This window comes from Gadus chalcogrammus, chromosome 8 (assembly GCF_026213295.1).
Source record: "Gadus chalcogrammus isolate NIFS_2021 chromosome 8, NIFS_Gcha_1.0, whole genome shotgun sequence".
Classification (NCBI taxonomy): Eukaryota; Metazoa; Chordata; class Actinopteri; order Gadiformes; family Gadidae; genus Gadus; species Gadus chalcogrammus.
In genome coordinates, this window is record NC_079419.1 from 2,309,471 (window position 1) to 2,330,883 (window position 21,413).

Sequence of the window (21,413 nt, forward strand, 5' to 3'; positions counted from 1 at the left end):
ACTGCAATACTGTACATTTTGGCCCCTGATAATAGTACAATGTTGCAGACTAATTAGCTTTTTGTAGTTTACACGATAACTCAGTCAGCAAAAATGTTCTCTGCACTCTTTGGTTATTATTTGCACCCATTATGGAGATCACATGTTTAAATAAATGGCTAACACAATGTATTAACACACACTTTAACATTTTAATCGTATCAGCGAGCAGAATGAGAACCAATTTATTGTCCTAAATGCAATATGGAATAGTGCAACATTCATTATTTATCCCTCGTCATCATTCAAATTTAGCAACACCATGCTCATATACAATGCCTTCAGATTTGTAATGAAAACATACATTTGGTTAAGTATTTGGAGCATTTACAATTGAGTGAAACTGTAAGTGTTACGATTATGTACACGTTTAATGGATAGCTTAGAATTTCGTTGTAGCTTACGGGAAGCACAGCTGGGGGTCTTGCTTGTGAATAAGTGTGGTCAAAACATGCATTCAGAACCGACCGTCACATTTTCTATAAAGGTAAATTCCACATCATAGTAAATGATACCCTAGTGGGATAAATAAGTAAGTGCTTGGAAACATTACCCATGTACTATTAAGTACTGGTACATTCAAATACAACCAGACATTACCCATGTACTACAAGTACCGGTACATTCAAATACAACCACACATTTGTGTTAGCATGCCACTTCGCCCATCTATAGAACATTGCAAAACACAACATTTCCCAAGACCACTTAGTATTTAGTCCCTTAATAATCTCAAGATTATTGTCAAGTGTCAGTGCTAGTCTGTCATTTTTCATTGGACAGTATTCTTATGCAACAGGAACGTTCGGTTCAATATACAGCAAGATGCAAAGTGAATAATCATTATAAACAAAACTAGACAAATACACATATGCTCATTTGGTCAAGAATAAACTATGTTGGGCTTTCAATGGAATCATTAGCTGCACATTTATCGATGTGAAAGTTCAATGTTTGCGGTGTGGTAATCTCATACCCAGTCTTACTACTATGTTATAGCATAACTTCTGGGGGGAGACGAGATGAAACGCCCCATTCACCCAGATGTGAGCTAGTCTGGCGTCTGACCGAAGACGTTCATCTAAAGTCGGATTTGGCAGACTGTCTGGAAACATTCTAACACGTGGATACTACAGTCCTAATAAAAATTTAAGAGCGCTATTAACAGATATATACAACGGGACGTGAACCAATCGGCGGGCTCAGATGCGGTGTCTGGAGTTCAACGCCTGCCTCAAAGCGGTGGAGATGAGGTCCTTCCCTCCAATGCTTTTCAAATTAAAAGTCAAGTGCAAAACAAAAAGGTGGTTTAATTGTTAGTTGGTGAGTGTGGGTTCTCTCTGAGTGGGGAGGTTTCCCCGGGGTGGGTCGGTCACACGGAGCGCGTCTCCCACTCTATCTTCTCCTCGGACTGGGACGACTCCGGCTCCTGGTGGCTGATGCTGGGCCGGACCGTCACCAGGGGACCGCCGCCGTGGATGGAGTGGAGGAAGTTCCACGTCTCCTCCGAGATCTGCCCCGAGTCCGCTCCTGAAGGGGTGAGTAGGATTAAAACACGGGCTTACACAAACCCCCGAGGCACCAGCCCAGCTTTGATTATCCCATGACTAAAAAAAGGGACAGGCACCAGACAGGTTAATACAAGAATACAATACAAAAGCACATCGTTGGAGCTTTCACTTACAAAGCATTCATCAAAGACCAAGAATCACAATTATTTTTCAAACATACTGTAGTACGAGTTCAGATTGAGTCCACATTATGGGTTAGGAAAACAATAACTCAAACCGTACCTTGTTTAAGCGTCAGATGGCCATTCTTGTTCATTGCAATCTTGGAGTTGTCGATTTGCCCTGGTGGATCTTCAGAAGAATAAAGACGACAAAAACACATTTGCCATCAGTGTCAGTGATTGCAGCTCCACTATCTTGATCAATGGTAAACAACTGAAGGACCAAAGGAGAATACTTGATAAAAGCTCTCAAAGATTAATATTCATGGCGAGAGAATACGCGATTTTGGGAACATGCAAGCATACAAACCTGACATGGGTGAATTAAGCATGCTCTTTGAAGATTAATTCACATGAGCTCGTTGGATTTTCTTTCATGGGATTGGGTAGAATTTGCAATTTGGTAACTAATTAGATTATGAATGCAACATGAATTTTTTTTATCCAAATGTATCCTCATGCATGGAATAGAGCTACACAGTAGATGGTTAACAAGATAAGTAGGAAGTGTCCGAGTATATATATGACATCTACTTTCAAAAGGATATCAAAAAAACAATGGACAACCAATCAGGGTAAAGAAGGGGCGGAGCTTGCCATGCCTCCGGTCCACTTACCATTGTCCTTTCCTTTGACAAAGCCCTCCCACTCTCGGAACCACTGCATGCTGATGCAGTATATGACCACCGGAGACTCCTCCTCCTGGAAGGCCTTGTTCAGCTGGAGAGAGCGACAGCAGGAGGACGGGGGAGGAGGGGGGGGGGGGTGGGGAGGGGAGGGGGGGGAGAGAATGAAAAACCAGGGAGGGACATGAAGTGTGAGGGCAAAAAGGATTGAGAGGAGGACGGCATATGGGGGCTCTTATTGATTATATGCACTTTGAGTTCCAATTCAAGGCGCTCCTTTTCAAACAATCATGCCTCCCTCTCTCCCCCTCCCTCCCCCTCCCTCCCTTTCTCTCCCCCCCCCCCCTCCCTCCCTTTCTCTCCCCCCTCCCTCTCCTCCTCTCCCCCTCACTCCCTCCCTCTCTCTCTCTCCCTCCCTCCCCCCTCCTCCCTCATGTTCGGAGGGCATCTGGTGGACAGAGTCCGTCTCCCCGCATTAATGACGAACCTCTCATGGAACTCACACCTCTCCCCTCGGCCCTCCCCCCGGCGAGGAGCTGAAGTCACGTTAGTCATTAACAGATATTAACAAAGGGTTCGGTAACGACTAGTTTGCTATTCATTATGGCACCTTATAATAAAGTGTTACCTTATTAAGTTCCTTATGTTCTGATTTATCCACAAAAAAAAGAAGCAATAAATCCTTCTTTAGTATGACCAACACAACACTGGAAGCAGTCAACATGTAAACTGCTCTTTCCTTTAGGCCAGGCCGATGTGTTGAGGTGAATTGATATCACAACATCTTTATTTAACTATGGAATTGTAAAAGAAAAATAAACCTTAGCGATCTCCAGTCAGTAACGGTAACAAATCACACCCTTTGCGATTTTGCCAGTCGCGTTCTATGACGTTGCGATTGCGATTTGAATTCGCTTTGCGATTTGAATTCCCGCCGGACGTACCCGCACAAACATGTCCCGCTCCGTCCTGCGGCGCTTCTCGAGCCTCTCGATCTCCGTCTGGCAGGTGTGGCAGACGTACAGGTGGTTGACGGCAGGCCCTCCTCCGTACCTGGGGGGGGGGGGGGGGGGGGCAGCGGTCTCATTACCCGCTGCAGCATCGGCTCCAAACATCGGCTCAAGACAACAATCGGTATCGGTCATCGGTAAAGGCTGATGAAGAATAAACCTCGATACCGGAGGATCCCTACTCTCTACGTGTGCACTGGCGGGCTACCTGCTGTACAGGTGGTCCCACACGTTCTGCGGCAGCATCACCACCAGGTCGTCGATGCACGTGGCCTTGTTGGGGGGCACCCCTGGAGGACGCAAAAAGAAAATAGAAAAAAAGATGAATCCTCCAGCCAGGAGTACGCGAAAGCCAAGCTCAGACGTCCAATCGGAGCCGGTGTGAACACTTAGACGTTGAGTCGTCTCCCAGACCGTGTTAACGCCTGCTGGGGCTGCCACAGAGATGGAGACCATTCCAATTTGCTTTCCCATGCCAAGTTCCGTTAAAATAAATAAATAATAATGAAATAATAAATATATATATAAAATAATATAAATATATAGTAAAAAATAAATAGCATCATCTCAGCATCTCATCTCTTCCCGCCATCCAGCAGTTTAAAGAGTCATTCAGAGGGAAGGGAATTAAAGAAAAGCCTTTGAAGCCCGCCCAGTACTACTGGGAATAGGGCACAGCCTTCCTTCAACTTTCAAATCCTTTACAAGGATCAAAGACAAAGCCGGGTGGGGGGAGAGGGAGGGGGGTGGCTGGAGGGGGGTGGCTGGAGGGGGGTGGTATGGGGTTGCTTGGCAGCACTGGCATTTTGGGGGGAGGACATGATTGTTGGGGAAGAGGGATAGAGATAGGGGAGATACGTTGAGGGGGGGGGGGGGGCATCTTGATGTCTGCTGTAATCACCCCCGTGCGAGCAGAGGAAGTCAGTGTTGGAGATGGGCCCGGGCTCTGCGAAGGTCCTGAACTTGTTGAGCCACTGGCGGGACACGTAGAACTGCATCAGGCTGGGCTCCATCATGTTCATCAGCGCCGTCACCCGGCGCCGCTCCTTCACAGCCTCCTCGCTGCTCTTCCTGCCGCGGGACAGGACGCACACACACACAATGAGGCGTCAGGACGGGCGCACACACACAATGAGGCGTCAGGACGGGCGCACGCACACAATGAAGCGTCAGGACGGGCGGGCGCACACACACTATGAGGCGGCAGGAAGGGGGCGCACGCACACACAATGAGGCGTCAGGACGGGCACACGCACACACACAATGAGGCGTCAGTGGCAGGACGCGCACACACACACACACACACACACACACACACACACACACACACACACACACACACACACACACACACACACACACACACACACACACACACACACACACACACACACACACCAGTGTTTCCCACAGAAATTTTGGAGACTATGGGGGGGGGGGGAAGGGGGCTGGTATGGGGCGATTGTTGATTGTTGACGGGGTACAGGGGGTATGGAGCGATTGTTGACCGGGGGGGGGGGGGGGGGGGGGGGGGGGGGGGGGGGTATGGAGCAATTGTTGACTGGGGGACTTGTTGAATTATTATTATTATTATTATTTTTAATAATAATAATAATTCATGTGCACGCAGAGACTATGGCGGCCGAAATTAGACTATGGCGGGCCGCCATAGTCTCGTCAATGTGTGGGAAACACTGACACACACACACACACACACACACAGTGAGGCGTCCGCGGCACCGTGCACGTAAAGACCGTTCAGAGCGTAGCACGGAGAAATGGCAGCCGAGTTCAATCCGATTCATGAGGTCGGTTGTGAACAGCAGGGGCCCGCTAATGCACAATCACTCTCCGTCTGCGGCAGAGCCGACAGCTCGGGTCGGCCGGAACAACGCTCACTTGTAGAAGAGCACGTAGGCCTCGGCGTTCTGCACGCAGGACTCGGAGACCTCCGTCACGCTCTGGTCGTCAAACTCGTACCACAGGTTGTTGAGGTCGTTCCGGCAGTACGCGATGTAGTGGCCGCCTGGGACAAGGGGAAGAGGAGGTCAGGAACGACCCCCTGCACTGACGCGGGTCACACGGACAAACGCTCCGATTACGGGAGGGGGCCGGGCCACTGACCGCCTCCCGTCGTGTGCGTGTGCGTGTGTGTGTGTCGCCGTGCCGACTCACTGCTGGCGGTGCCGTGGTGACAGATGACGGACAGCAGGTCGTACGAGGTGGTCTGCGCGGCGCTGTCCTTGCCCAGGAAGGGCTGCAGGTCCAGGCCGTCCAGGGGGAAGGACACGTGGGTGCCGATCTTGGTGGAGAACATCAGCTCGTGCCGGAAGCGCTTCAGGTGGATGCAGAGGATCTGTGGCGGCAGGAGCCGATCGCGAGAGGAGGGAGGCGTCGAGGAGAACGGTGAAACGATGTGAAACAGTGAAATGACCCGGTGTGGGCTTTTTGTTGCAGCAACAAAACATTTAAAAAAAAAGAATGACTCTAGAGGCTTTGCATACCTCGGGCAAACTCTGTACTTTGCAGAATTTGACTCCGTTCCGTAACCTAAATAAGGACAAGAAAAAAGGAAACGGGTACAGAGAAATGTTAAGAGTGGGTGTTCGAGATTCAGTTTCATTGTTTTTCAACCGTGATCGTTTAATTTGTGCTGGAAAAACACTCACTTCTTGCACTTTTCACAGCTGTACATGTTGTCCCCTAAAATACACAGAAACAAAGAGTCAAGTGTCTAATATAAGGTGACACTTTATTAATCCCCGGAGGAACAAGAGGAAGGAAAACTAAGCTGCTACGACCACCGGCTGTCTGGGACGGGCAGCGTCAGCCATATGGTACTCCCGCTGTCAAACAACTAGAACCCATCATCTACGACGGTATTCATTAACACAAACCTCCGCTTTCTTACCTTTTAGTTCATCCCTGGCAAAGAAGGCTGCGAGACAATCCTGTAGCGTGACTACTGGACCCCAGAACCAGCTAGAACAGAATAAAAAGCCAATAAGTACTGAGAACTCAACCCTCCAGAGCTGAATAATTGGTAAATTGGTTCCAATAAGAAAAAGTGGAAGTTTCCTGGTCAAGACACAGTGGAATTCTAAGTGCTTTCTTTGGGAGTGAATAAGCAGGCTAGCCCGGGCCTTCATCTCACTACTCTGACATTATGTTTAATCTCTTTAAGCTCCGTTTAGGCAGACGAAGGGCAGGTAATGGACTCTTTCAGAAAGTGGTGTCAAAGTAGGGTAAGAAGGTAACTCATGGGTGGGAGTATGCATTATGATATGCATTTAATTACAGACAACATGGAATTAGAATGGACATTCTGAACCGTAAGCTTAATTAAACACTTTTACTATTCACCCATTCAGCAAAATGCACCGACAACATATTTAATTGTAGAAAGAAAGGTTGTCACATTGTTCCCGTTCCATGACCCATGTGTTACTGGGGTACTACTTGGCTTTGAATCATTCCACATCATTTTAAAGTGTACCATACCCTCAGCGTACACACATTTCCATCGGGTACTTAATAATTAACGAGCCCCCACTGAGCACGATGAGCTGCACCCGTGTTCAGCAGCTCGCAATGATGGGTGACGTCAACAACAACAGCAGCAAGAACAACGACAACAACAACAACAAAAACAACGACGGCGATAACAACGACGACGACAATTACAACAACAACAACACCAAGTGCCCCAGTGGAGGCAGGTACCTCTTGATGTATTCCATGACGAAGGAGATCCAGCCTTGGGGTGCGTAGGCCTCCCCACAGGAGCCCGCCTTGACCAGAGACGTCTGGTGGGTGGACGAGTGCAGCTTGGCCAGGTCCTCCTTCCCCGGGATGGGCAGCGAGATGTCCTGGAAGTTCTCCAGGGTCACAGACACCTGCCGTGCGTGCAGAGCGACAAGAAGTTAGGAGAACGAGATCAGCCATGATGTCCTGTTTCCATTAACACAGAGCCATGTTCCCTTCCATTGATAACCGTGTAGTTTTCAATGTCAATATAAAAGTATTTAATATTATTATGCATATTATTACTAATACTACAATATGTACATCTTAGTATTTTCATGTAATGAAAATGTAATGCATTTCCTTCAAATGACTATATAAAATAATCTAACTAGAATTATTCAATTTGATCTAATTTATTCATATATTCATTCCACTCAAATCCAATCGGTGCCGTGCAGAATTCCCTGCGTTACCGTGGTCAATAATACATGTGCATTGCCTGGACCCATTACGGCTACACGTCGAGTTCCCCCACCCACCCGGCCATGTAGGCGTCCATCTATTATGACCGGAGGCTACGCCCGGGCGTGACCAGAGGCGTCCTCTTCTGGAGGTCACGTTGCGACGCCAAGCTCTTACCCGGTCGCAGGTGAGGCCAGCTCTTACCCGGTCGCAGGTGAGGCCAGCTCTTACCCGGTCGCTGGTGAGGCCAGCTCTTACCCGGTCGCAGGTGAGGCCAGCTCTTACCCGGTCGCAGGTGAGGCCAGCTCTTACCCGGTCGCAGGTGAGGCCAGCTCTTACCCGGTCGCAGGTGAGGCACTGCACCGCGCTGACGATGGTGCCGTCGAAGATGTCCGTCACCACGCTGCGGTACTTCTTCTGGCGCTTGTTCTTCGGGGGGTTGAAGGAGGTCACCGCTGGTGGGAAGGCAACGACGACAGAGATTCAGGGACAGTCGTTGGAACGGCTCCGTAGCTGTCTTTACTGGATGTTTTTAATTTATTTGAGTGTAATTGTTTTGTTGTTGACCTACATGTGTAAATTAGCCGCGTGGCTCACTGACACATTTACATTGAAGTGCAAATTTGAATGTTAATGGGGGTGTACTTTTCTTGAAAAATAAATCTTAACTACACTAGTGCCCGCAGTGCCCGTTCCAAAAACGTATGAAACTGGCCCCTTGCTTGACCTCTGGTATGACAGCTTTCTGAAGGAGCGCTCATCCACACAACTTCACACTCAACACTCAACTGCACTTCCTTCGCTCCTCTGCCAAACACCCACTAAGTGTGAAGTCTTCCGGCTGAACGGTCTTCGAGATAGTCAAAAGACAGACACACAGAGAGTACCTTGATTTTAGTTAGATGGAATATAAAAATGATAAAATCACCCATATCTTTGAAGTGCGCAATCAAACATGACTTCCATAACTATATTACTGTGGCATTGGTTGAATTGACTGCCAAGTCAAGTAAATGGTCAGGGATTTGCTATGCCTCGCAACCAATTGGCGCCAATCAGAAATTCCATGCAATATTCCCTGGTTCACCAGAGATGGCGCTATCCCCTTTGTTCGATTTATAAAACATGGTTACTCTTTAACTTCTTCAGGAAATGATTCTGAAGGCTCTCACGGCCCACTTTGCATCGTTTAACTGGCGCCTGGTACCTTTTTTGTGTGCAGAGTTGAGGTTGGGCCAGACGGAGGAGGCTTTCGGCGGGCTGCTGGAGAGTTTGGGATGGTGTCCTTCCATGGGGACGGGAGACTGTGGCCGGGTGGTGCTGGACACCAGGATGTCCTGGAATGACTCTGCAGCAGGGAGGAGCGAACGGGTCGTACTTGAGCTTCAAGATCAAGACCATCCCGCGTATGAAGACCTCCAAAACGGCTCGGCCAACGGTGAAGCACCCAACCCATCGGACCGCTAGCTCACCTGTGTTGTTGCCTTGGACCTTGAGCGCCCCCTGGCTGCAGATGAAGGACGTGTTCTCGTTGGTGGTGGCGGCGGCGGCGGTGTCGATGTCCTTGTCCAGGTCGGCGCCCATGTCCCCGCCCCCGCTGACCCCGGAGCGGTACGCGTCGTTGATCATGTTCTTCTCCTTCTGCCACGAGCGGTTGGCCGTGACCTCGTCCCGCTCGGGGACCAGCATCTCCGCCTCGTTGGCGTTGTCGTCCGCCGCCGGCCGGTCCGCCGTGGACACGCCCACCACGCCGCCGCCGCCGCCCTGCGCCTCGCAGTCGGCGCGTTCGCTGCTGCCGCAGGACTCGCACGACTGGAAGTCGTTCTCTGATTGGCTGCGGTTGTCGTCCTCGGGGCCGTCGTCCCCGGCGACGCCGTTGGATTGGTCGTCGCTGGGCTCCGTCTGGGTCTCCTTCAGCTCCTCGTGGAGCTGGTCCATCAGGCAGCGCAGGAACTCCTGCGAGTCCTGGACGCACGCGAGGGGAAACAGACCCACGGCCGCTTAAAAACTCTTCTGTGGTTTCAAATTGCTCGGAAAAGTAAAGAAAACGATTTGGCTCATCTTTCACAAAGCAATCATCTCCAAAAGCAAAAGAGTCCCGGCGAACGACTGTAGAATGCAACATCAGGATGGTTTTACATAATGAAAGCAGGTCTTCCAAGCTTGAGAGAGTCAATTCTCTTCCAGAACCTCGAGTGTATTCGTCTTTCACACAAATCTTTGCAGCAGTTCAATCTGACAAGGCATGACGAGTTAACAGACTGTGCTTAGCGAAATGGAACCGGGCCAAACCAGGAGTACTGTCAAGGCTTTCATAATACAGCTTTTGAATTGTTTTGCTTTCGTGTGTGTATGTGCATTCGTGCGTGCGTGCGTGCCTCAGTGGCTTTGCAGTTGCACAAGTAATTATCTTTCAGACGAATCCTCTTATCGGGACTGACTCAATCTTAAACTAAAGAATAGTTAGATACATGGATAAAAGATAACAAAGTGCATACCGGCTGGCTTCTCCTTCTCATACTAGTAATAAACATTGTACATGCAATACAAATAGAGCAGACAGAAGTATTGAAAGTGCCAATGCCTAACATCACTGGCAACTGGAGAGAAACCTGGTCAAACCTCTGCATATCAAACAGACCCCACGCTACGAGCCACACAAGTGATGGCCACCTTGCCCTTTCCTTTGTGCCTGTACTGCACCCACCTGCTGGGAGTACCCTCTGAACATGGGGTTGATGGACTTGATCCCTTGGAACAGATTGGTCGGGACCACATAGGAAGGCCTGCAACACAGCAACGGCAAAACTCTGAGCACAGATGGCGCAGCCAAGCGTTTCACACAGAGCGTCTCCGTGCCAAAATAGAAGACTACAGAAGGGCCAGATTACGAGAAGCTGATAAAGGCAACATCATGTCAGCGCTGCACAAGCCCTTTGTTTATCCACTTGTCAAGAGTGAAAGATATCGATGCAATATGAGAGAGCAAGTGCGAGAGAGAGAGAGATAGAGATAGGGACTGACCTGTTCTTGTGCCAGAGGTCTGACACTAGTTTCTGGTAGCTTTTGCACAGTGCAGGCTTCTTGTCAGTCCTCACTAGGCCACCACATTCAAGGAAGAACTGTGTCAACGGCGGACTGTGCCAAACAGAAGATCAAGAGAAAGGGTTCATATGTGGCCACGAAGCATTCGTTAGTTACAGGTTTCTGTTCTCAGAAAACGCTGCAGGGTTCATGTCCATGACAGAGGAACGTCACCTTAATCCAGCGAATATTCATTAATTTTTATTTTACGACAAAGCAAAATTGCCATCCCGTTGCACGAATGAGATCAGGAATACTGAGTTTCAGATTGTGTTCCACTGCGTGAGTCGTCGTTAACGAAAAGGAATCAGGTAAAAGAAGGATCTAAATGGAATACAAATCGCAGAGCCTCACAAGCTGTCGAATGGGACAAAACTGGGCACCGAGCGCGAGCGCGCACACACACACACACACACACACACACACACACACACACACACACACACACACACACACACACACACACACACACACACACACACACACACACACACACACACACACACACACACACACACACACACACACAAGCTCCGGAAAAATGGTCTCTTGTGACTTTGTTTCCACGGTATCCTATTTTTAGTCTGTTTTGAATTTCATAAGAGCCAATTCTGGCACAGATCCCGTTCCCGTTTTAATCTTCTATTCAGGCTGTGCAATACACACCTGCCTTTAGAAACCTTTTACCGATGCTCAACAGGTCCCTGCACATATGTTCAGTGGATGCCCTGGGTCCCTCCCGGCAAGAACAAATAAAATAAATGCACGATCAAAAACGTGCTGGCTGGGAGAGGCCTGGCCGTGAAGGAGATGAAACAGACGGCCCAGGAAGAAAGAGTTGGCTGGTTCATTTGTAACTGAAGATCCTACAGGGAGACACATTTAAACGGACCAACACAGCCCAGCTCCAATGCTGCACTGCGGATACCCCCAGTGGGGCAACATTTGAAGTGAACCCGACGGCGGCCATTTTTCCCCAGTGGTAAAGCAGAAAGCGCTACAACGCAGGCTGAACTAATAAGAAATTCAAAAGGGAATCCAGAATCCATGATTGAAATAGTGTGGTAGTAGATTCAAGGGTTGAAGAGAGGCAAGAGTTATATGGAGGGAAAATAGCAATCATAATAAGAGAACTTATCAAGCGGTCTCACCAGTTGGACAGGGCTTGCAGCGCTGCGTTCATGTAGCAGGTGTTGCCAATGTTCTTCAACCCGGTCAAACCTAAAAAAAAAAGGAGCGAGGAAGAAAAAGAAAAGTCAATCCTCTTAAATCCAAACGCTAGATGGATGCACACAAGGGCTGCATGGTCCTTTTGCAGCCATGACTCAACTCACTCGACCGAATGAAAGCATAATGGAAAAACCCTAAAGTGCAATATGAAAACAAATCTTCATTATTGCACTGTAGGAGCGTAGTCCACCATCTTTCCTAAAGCCTCACCTTTTCTTGAATTTTAAATCACTAATGCTACAACTGAAACACAGCACCCAGATGGAGAACAACAAACTCTCTACGACTGCTCACAAAAAGCAAGTTGATGTTAGGGCTGCTCGATTATGGAAAAAAAAAAACATGATGTATTTATTTAGCATGTCTCTCCCAAAAAAATGACTTTGTAACTGAGAACTTTGAATTATTCGCCTTAAAAAAAATACAGAAAAAATGTCAAAAATAAAATTTTCAAATCCAAAAAAATTACAGATATGTATCCGGCTGTTCTTTCTATAAAACATGTAATGAAAAGAAAAAATAAAAAAAAATCGAAAACTCGAATATATTAGTTTTGTGATCGTTTGACGCTAAAAAATCTAAATCACGATCAGAATTCGATGAATCGCCCAGCCCTAGGTGATGTGTGGTCAAACGGTACTCGTGTGGTGGCGACCATGACAGTGTCACTAATCAGTGTTCACCAGCGCGGGGGTCCGCTGCGGCCCTCACCTCTGGTCCGTTGTTCGTCGTCCTCCTCCGTCTCCATGTCCAGGTCGTCGCCAGCGCCGTTAGGGGAGGGCAGCCGCAGGGAGGCGGGGCTTCCAGGGGCCCGACCGCCATTCTCCTGCACACACACACACACACACACACACACACACACACACACACACACACACACACACACACACACACACACACACACACACACACACACACACACACACACACACACACACACACACACACACACACACGTCAGAAGATGTGGACGTAGATATGGTAATATCCACATGCTGTGTAATGCAAGTGTAAATGTTATCTTTATCCGACACTGACTTAGGGACAGACTGCTGTTAACAACCAACAGAAATAATTATGGCCGTTTCCACAGCGTTATAAGAGTTATATAACCGCACTACGAAAAAACACACAACAGAAAAACAACCTCTCATAAATACTGATGACGAGGAATCCGACGCTCAGAGAGTAAGAACTGTGCACGGTGTTGCTCCGCACTGTGCAATGAGCCAGCACAGTTGGCTCATCAAAATAACGATCCGCAGCCTGTGTTTACGCTTGATTAAAAAGGCTATAGTGGATTTTCAATTATAGATATTACCTTGATGCGTTTTTTATTATTTTCTTTTATCTTATCAATTTTCAACACTGGACGCTGAAATTCTTTCAGAACTAAGCTCTGAAAGAAACAAAACATCAGTGACTATCTCTTATCTTATCTTAGCTCAAGCATTTAAGCCCTCCTTGGCAGCCACGGAGAAACCTCCCGTAGGACAGAGGTATTGATGTGCAGCGTGGAGGCGGGCGGCGTGAGAGGCGTGTTCCTCACCGGAGTGGCGCCCTGGGGGGACGGGAGGGTCCTGCCGTCGGCCAGGGGGGACCCGGGGCCCAGCTTGCGCTCCAGGAACACCTCCTTGCTGCAGGCGTAGCACCACACTCGCAGCGTGGTCAGGTTCACCGTCAGGTTGTGGCGCGTCTCCTGCACACCGGACAAACGCTTTAGCAACGTGCTGCGTAGGACCAACCAACACCGTGGGATCTGATTTCATGGAAATGTGTTTCAGTGACATCCATGCGGCTCACTTTAGTCGGTTTAGAGGGGGTCGTTAGGGGAGATGAAAGAGAAACGCCTTTAGGAATCGGGATGGGATTTTCGGTGGCGCGGCAGTCGACAGTAATCACTGGGTTTGACTCCCCGCCAGAAAGTTCTGGTTTTGAGCCCAAATGTCCTAATCCTACCTTTAAGCCTCCACAAGCAAGATGCCAAATCCCATACCTGCTCCTCAATTACACGTCTTCTGCACTCCAGTTGATATGAATAAAAGCATCAGAGCTTTTATGTTTATTATTTAAAATGTGCCTTAAATCCACCTTTGGCTTGATGGCCTATCTAGCCACATTTGCATGTGTGGAGGCGGAGCCCATTAATGCCTATTCAAAGCATAGTGGTTTTCCTCTAGTCAAATAACCTGCCAATGCATCGATTGACCGCAACCCGACAGCGTGTCACCCGGGTTCAGACTCTGGTGCCTCAAAGGACAAAAGGAGACGGGTGGGGGGGTGGGGGTAGCACAAGTGCTGAACCTGGTCTTTCTGCTGTCCCACCGGGGGTCCAGACTGACAGACAGACACACTGACCCACAGATGGACAGACGGGTAGGCCAGAACGGGAGCAGTGGAAGATTGTGGAAGCAGCATGACATGCATTATTCAACAGGGTCTGCATTGTTGGCAACTCGCTCTGCCAGGCCGAGATGAGGAGAGGAGCTGGGCGGAGCTAGCTCTACCCCCCCCCCCCCTCACCCCCCCTCACCCCATCTCCTTGTTTCAATCATTAATGAATGAGCTGTAAGCTGCAGCTAATGTTAACTTCTTCCCTCTTTGGGTTTTGCCTAACCGCAACCTGTAAGAAACGGAGCCCAAGTCTGTTTGAGCATAAATGCCTGACAACAAATGCAACATAAATGATGAAAGCCGCTGCCTCATGCTTTGTGGTTGTCTCTTCAAGCATGGGGATGTACAAAACGCAATGCTCAGCGTTCGCAGATGACTAATCACAGGCCACTCCGAATGCGACTGAACAGTGTAGCGTTGCTCTCAGGCAGTGACCTACCCTCACAAGAGGAGGGATTAAATGCTCCATTAGACTAACAAGGGTATCACCGTCTGAGCTAAGCCCAAGGTTCTTCATCATTACAGTAGTCCAGAGAGTCAGTAATTAAATGCTGCACAAAAGTAAATCTGGCATCGCGTCTTTTAGAAGATGAGACAGATTGCGTGTTTTCACCCTGTGCTCACAGACTGCTCCTGATTGGAGGACTCAATGAACAGCACTAAGAAGCTCTTGAATATCAGCCAAGGATATTACGAGTCATTTGGGAGTTCGTAACTTGTGTTGCTGTAAGGACATGGGCTCTCGCACAGCAGCAGGTTAACTGGGCAGATACGGCTGGTATCACTTATCAATGAGGCTTTATTCCTCTTCTTTTTAAGATTTTGTTTTGTTTTTTTGCAGCCGACCCGTGGATCACGTTCGTTCTGAACCGAGGGGGGTGATCCATTGCACCAGCAGCAACTTGGCAGTTCAAAAGAAGTCACAACATTTCCAACTCGAGGCCGCGTAGGCCTCACACCCCCCGTGTGTGGAGAAGAAAGCCAGAACGAGCACCACAACACACGCACAGAGCTGTGCAGCACACACCGGCACTGGGCTGCGGTAGAGAAACGCAACGTCGACTTTTCGTGAAACGAGTTGCACAACATTTTTAAAGGTGTAACCCAGAGGAGGGACAGATGGCCAGGCTGCTCTGTGAAGAAAGCAGGCTCCGAGCCATGTGTTAGAGAGCAGAGAATGAGGAGGAGGGTGTGGAATACTGTGTCAATGTGCTAGCACGTCCTCCTGGAGGAGCTCCCTGGGGAGACAGAATTCATTATGGATGATCCAAGGCCGGCCAATTCTGCCAAGAAACCCCAAATCCAACATTTGAACTGCTCAAACTAAACGTGTGTGTGTGTGTGTGTGTGTGTGTGTGTGTGTGTGTGTGTGTGTGTGTGTGTGTGTGTGTGTGTGTGTGTGTTGCCTGAACCACTAGTATCTCTCTAATGGCAGAGCAGAGTCCTAAAATGATGGATATAATGCTGGAGGCTAAGAGTCCCTCTTCTGAACTCGAGAATATTCCCTTGTTTTAAATCGTATGTGGAACATCTCATGCTATAGACAAAACACTACTACGACGAACAGTTGAGTTCTTCTGCGGCCAGTAGATAAGTGGCCTTTGGCCCATCTTATCATCCCACAGCAGCACTTCAACAACTTTGGCTGGGCGATTAATTGAATTTCGATCTTGATTTTCGATTATATTCCCTAATATAATCGAGTTTTCGATATTTATAAATTTTTCTATTAAATGTTTTATAGAGAGTGCAGCTGGAACAGCTGGATACATATCGGTACATTATTTTAGATTTAAACATTTTCTTTTGGACCATTTTGTGTATTTTTTTAAGGCGAAATTTCAAAGTTACTAAGTGTTTCTGGGAGAGACATGCTGAATAAATACATTATGTTTTCAAACTAAAAAAAAATCGGTTGAATGATCGTGATTTCAATACTGACCAAAATAATCGTGATTATGATTTTTTCAATAATCGAGCAGCCCTATCAACATCATGTCTGAGTCCGGGAGGTCTTACCTGGGAGTGGACGGTGCTGTGGTCGGCGTGCGACTCCCCACATCCGACATACACACAGCCGTTCTGCAGACGAAGCACCAGGGCACACAGACAGAGAGAGGGGCTGTTAGAGAACACTTCACCACACTGTTAGCTCACAAAACCAACGACAGCACTGTGGTGTGAAGCCAACAGAGGACCCGAATATATATTTGACCACACTGATGACTTGTCTTTCAGCTCAACAAAATACAAATAATAAATCGAAAATAGATAGTGTGACTTACCTCCAGACACGCCCAGAGATTTGGTCCACCAACTTTGCAGTCTTGACACTGGCCCTAAAGAGATAAAACATTAGGATAAGGAAGGATCAAATTCCACAATTCCGTATTCCTTAAGTACAACAAGCTCCAATGGGCCGAATGGACATCAAGTAGCAGCAAACAGTGTGTGTTTGTTTGTGCGTGCGTGTGCGTTCTACAGAAGCGGAACCATGAGGTATAGCCACAGAAAGGCGACTCACATGGGACTTCTGAATGAGTTCCTCCTTGGTGATCTCCCCGACGCACTCCAGATGGGGGCAGTCTCCCTGTGCAGGTGGCATGGCTCACCGATCACCCTGGAGACAACACCAGACACGATCAGAGGGCGTCGGTGAGGAGGACAAAGAGGCACAGAGGGAGGCTGAAGAAAAATGGCTCAATTGTTGGTACAAACTCGCGGGGAGCAAAGTTTGAGATGCACCGACCATGTGATAATCTTCATTGAATTGAATCCCAAATGAAAATGTAGAAAGATGATAAAAGAACCAAGTAAAAAATATATGATCAAGTGTAGAAACTTTAATGGATAGTTTCAGCAATACCAATCCCCTTTGCTATCCTTAATGCACAGTTACACAGGCATGCATATCGGAAATCCATGGCTTGCACTTGACTTCACTGGAATTTTTATCAGCCAACACGTGTTGCAACGAGGAAAATGAAGAACATAGCAGACTAGTGTGACCCCCTTTTACATGTGGTGTCAACAACAGGAACTACATCCTGTACTCAAATCCGACAGGCTGAAGCCTGAGATGGGAGATAGACTTCAAAACAACTGTGTCACTGTGTTGCAGTCCCCGGAAGAACATTGCACTATAGTTAAGACATTGTAAAAAAAAAAGAAAACACAACGTCAGCAGGAAAGACTTGCTGAGACACAATATGACTTGGGGCTAATATTCCATTTCTCATCGCTGTCAAAGGGGGAAATCTAAAAATAAATGCTGGCGATGGAAATCTGTCGTTTAAATCAGATGTTCCCAAGCATTTTGGTTAAACAAATATTCAGCACCCCTTAACCAGGGAATATATATACACAAGTAACCACCACAAATACTACAGAAAGTACACACCAACTGCCGTACACACTCAAGGTTGATTATTTTTATTTAATATCATCTAATGACCCTCAAAAGATGACTCGCTGTACCTCGACCCGAAGCCCCCCAGGGCGGGAAACCAAAGACCAGCCTTGCACGCACGAGGTTCTTCCTGTGAATGGAGCAGAGGGGAGGACTCTCTGTTCTGTACCTAAACTAAGCCTCCTGCCAGCTCATAAAGACAAAAGCTATGATACAGAGATGAGAGGAGCCAATAGATGTGTGTGAGGAGGACGAGTATTGCGCCAGTAGAGCTATGGCTACCAGCAAGAGACACAGCAGCCATCCCTGGGGAGTCGAGCCATGACTCATCATGTGGGCCCTGTTTTCAGTGAGCATCACACCGGGGGACCGAAGCAGTTGTGCTGCTAAGGAGACGAGGGGCTGGCTGTTGGAGGCGAGGGCAGGGACACAACGCAATGCAGAGATTAGGGGGGTGACAATATTTCGTGCCACGAAATATCGCAACATTAAAACGTGACGAAAAGCGTTGTTGAGACGAAAAAATGGTCCGCAATAACATTTGTTTTATTTTTCATACTTTATCTATGGACATAACATTTTCAATTAATAGACTGAGAACAACTTTTTGTTTTTTGCCATTTATGACAAGATGATTAGTCTATACCATGTAACTGTAACAGATCTTGTTTACAATTTCATAAGCCCCCCAGCCATGGCAACGCAGGCCTTGAGCCTGATCCCATCTCTCCACTGTTCGTGGAGAGCAAACATCACTGACTTAGCTGAAGACGGGTTCAGGGGAAGGCCGAATGCTGTATAGGCTGTATAGCGTCTGGATTAATTTCATTATAGAGGAAACACATTATTGGATGTAGATTGTTGGCAATCCTCATAAGTTCCCGAAAAGCAATTGAAAGACTTGAGTGTACTAACATTTTACTACGAGCGATTACGTGAGCGATAACGTGAGGGATAACAAGATCAGCTTGGGACACAAAATGACAGCGGGATCAGCACAGGCTCCATTACAGCCAGGTCAAGTCCAGTCTTGCAGAAATCGATAAGCCTGCCTGTCCTGTTGGGTCATCTGCGTCTATTGCACAATCCTCTCACTTGTCAACTAGTTACATAGTACATTACGTCTCTCTCTATTGCACTTCAGAGCTGTAGATAAACACGGCTATTGGAGTAATCTCATCCTCAAGGCACTGAGAAATAAAGCAAAACAAAACAAAAGGCATATCAGTATGAAGACCCCCCCCACACACACACACACAAACACACACACACACAGTAAGGCTTTGGGCTATAGACAATTAACCAACAACAGTCTGACTCAGCTACAAGTGTTGAATTATGTTTCAACCAAATATGTCGTTCCGACATGCTACACATATGGCTGAGGCTTAAACATTAAAGACAAGCAAACCCATTAACCAAGAGAGGTCAATGGCTATAACACTTCATTTCCTTGAAGGAGACCTTCCTTCACTCTATTGAGCTTTGACACTCAACGCCTAGGGATATATTTATTCTCGTGTCCCAATGGCACTGTAGGAACAGCTTTGGGAAGAACAGACTCATTTTCCTTTACATACTTTAACAAAGCAGGGTTACGATAATACTTCGGCAATTGTGCTAGACCCAGGCTCAACTTGTAAGGACACCTAATGCAGGAGACGACAGCGCATGTTCACAGTACCTCGTCACTAGGCTAACATCGGTTGCTAGCGGATGCCAGCCAAACACTGACATGTATCGTCACGTTGGTACCCAATAGCAATTGAATTCGACAGCTAGCACATTGGGTAGTACTCATACTGCCTGTGCAACTCACACGAGTGATAAAGATGAACCCACATTGCCTTTTGGAGTTGTAACTGCTACCCGTAACGAGCTGTCAGAGAGACGTCATGGACTAGCCCCGGTCAATGTCGACCGCTGCCTATGTTAGCCCATGGCTAGCGGTTTCCAGTGATCGGCCATCTAGCCATGGCAATATAAACAAGACTACGTATCTGCTGGGAATAACAAAGGGGTGAACTTGGTTATCCCACTACAATTGCCCTACCTCTACGAGCTACTTTCAGCTAGCCATTGCTGGCGTTATCAGCCATAACGTTAGGTATTAGCTTGATATAACCGTGCATAGCATGGATTAGTGACTCTGCGATATAACGACCAGCAGTTGTTGCTACTACATCCGCAAAACTTGGTTATCACCGCATCCCTTACCTGCAGATATGTGAGCGATTGCTGAATTTGATCGGGGTTGATATGATTGTCCAAATGTGCCAAGACAAGCCTAAAGATGCATGTTGTAAAGAGCGACCATTCACGTCTAGCGTTCGCTCTGCTGGACTTCCAGGTGACGCTCGTATTGACTCCGCCCCTTTCCGGTCTGTGACAGAAAATGTACATGTGCTGCTCGCCGGCAGATTTATTACTTCGTATTTTCTTTATTTTAACATTTAATAATTTTTTAAAAATCACTATAAATCAAAAAGGAGTCTTTTATAATATACTGTAACATATGCTTTAAAATCAGTAGTCATTTAGGTTTGAGGTTTTCTTTAATTTGCTGTCTTTTAAATAAGTTTATTGCTAGGATATATTTAGGATATTCACAACCACTAACAACCTAACCCAGGGGTCTCAAACTCGCGGCTCGGGGGGATGATATTTTGTGGCCCCCTACTTGACATCAAAGTTTAGTGTTAGTGCGGACCGCACGTTGTACTCAAACGCACATTTTTGCTGAGTAGCTTGCCACGCTTTTTTATCACTTGTGATAGGGTGACCAGATGTCTTGGTTTTGCCGGGACAGACCCAATTTTGAGTTGCGTGTCCTGAGTCCCGACCAAAGCCAAAGGACGCTAAAATGTGCCGGGCGGTTTCCACACCAACCGCTATAAAATGTCCCCTGTTGTCAGCGATTACATAGCCAACGTGATCTAATTTTAGCCCGATCATTAACTTATAATAATAATAATAATAATACATTTAATTTAGAGGCGCCTTTCAAGACACCCAAGGTCACCTTACATAGCATATAGTCATCATACATTTTTTAAAAAAAACATTATAGATGGGTGAGTTGTTCTCCTTTTTTGTGGAATACTTGATACTTGCCCAGCCTGACCCAGACACGCCCAGCGGCCCCCAGGTTAGTTGAGTTTGAGACCCCTGACCTAACCCAGCACATCCTATCTTGGTTGCCGCAATGATCCACCCCAAATAAATGCCGTACTCCAGAATGTCTCCACAGCAGGGGCGATTCTAGGTTCTGACTTTTGGGGCCCCTATGAAGCCAGTAGGGTATATGAAGTAGCCTATATAACGAAAGGGGTGATCTGCATTCTGCTGTATTTTAGGGTGATCTGGTGGGGATCCTATATGTATTCTGGTGTGGGGTAAATCTATCTATTTATCCATCAATCCAACACGTTGTATGTTTTTGAAGGGTGTGCTGGTTTATTTTCAGAAAAGCACAGACCTTTTGTAACAGTTTAACCTCAGTTAAACTCATAATGCCAATGAGTATTTCATCGCTGAGGAAAGGATTCAACGCATTTTGGCTAGTCTCTAGCTCTTAAAGAAGAAATAAATGGTTTATAACTTAACCTTTTCATCTGAGATATAGACAACACTGTGTTAAATGTAGTATTATGTCGTATTATATTATCCCTGATTTTTAT

General features: G+C 47.2%; 1 protein-coding gene across 1 annotated transcript; it reads right to left on the bottom strand.

Moving 5' to 3' along the window:
• Positions 1 to 111: 111 nt before the first annotated feature.
• On the bottom strand, positions 112 to 20,084 carry LOC130387831 (ubiquitin carboxyl-terminal hydrolase 33-like). Its single transcript, XM_056597119.1, has 24 exons — positions 19,951 to 20,084; positions 16,849 to 16,944; positions 16,610 to 16,663; positions 16,344 to 16,406; positions 13,480 to 13,629; positions 12,642 to 12,756; positions 11,852 to 11,921; positions 10,641 to 10,754; positions 10,324 to 10,402; positions 9,089 to 9,581; positions 8,824 to 8,964; positions 7,956 to 8,071; positions 7,131 to 7,303; positions 6,319 to 6,389; positions 6,077 to 6,110; positions 5,912 to 5,957; positions 5,583 to 5,763; positions 5,307 to 5,433; positions 4,309 to 4,478; positions 3,616 to 3,697; positions 3,342 to 3,450; positions 2,389 to 2,491; positions 1,833 to 1,901; positions 112 to 1,569 (listed from the first exon to the last, which is right to left on the bottom strand). Exons 2-24 carry the CDS (start codon positions 16,927 to 16,929, stop codon positions 1,412 to 1,414), a joined length of 2,799 nt encoding a protein of 932 aa, XP_056453094.1. The 5' UTR covers positions 16,930 to 16,944; positions 19,951 to 20,084; the 3' UTR covers positions 112 to 1,411.
• Between the last annotated feature and the right edge of the window lie 1,329 nt (positions 20,085 to 21,413).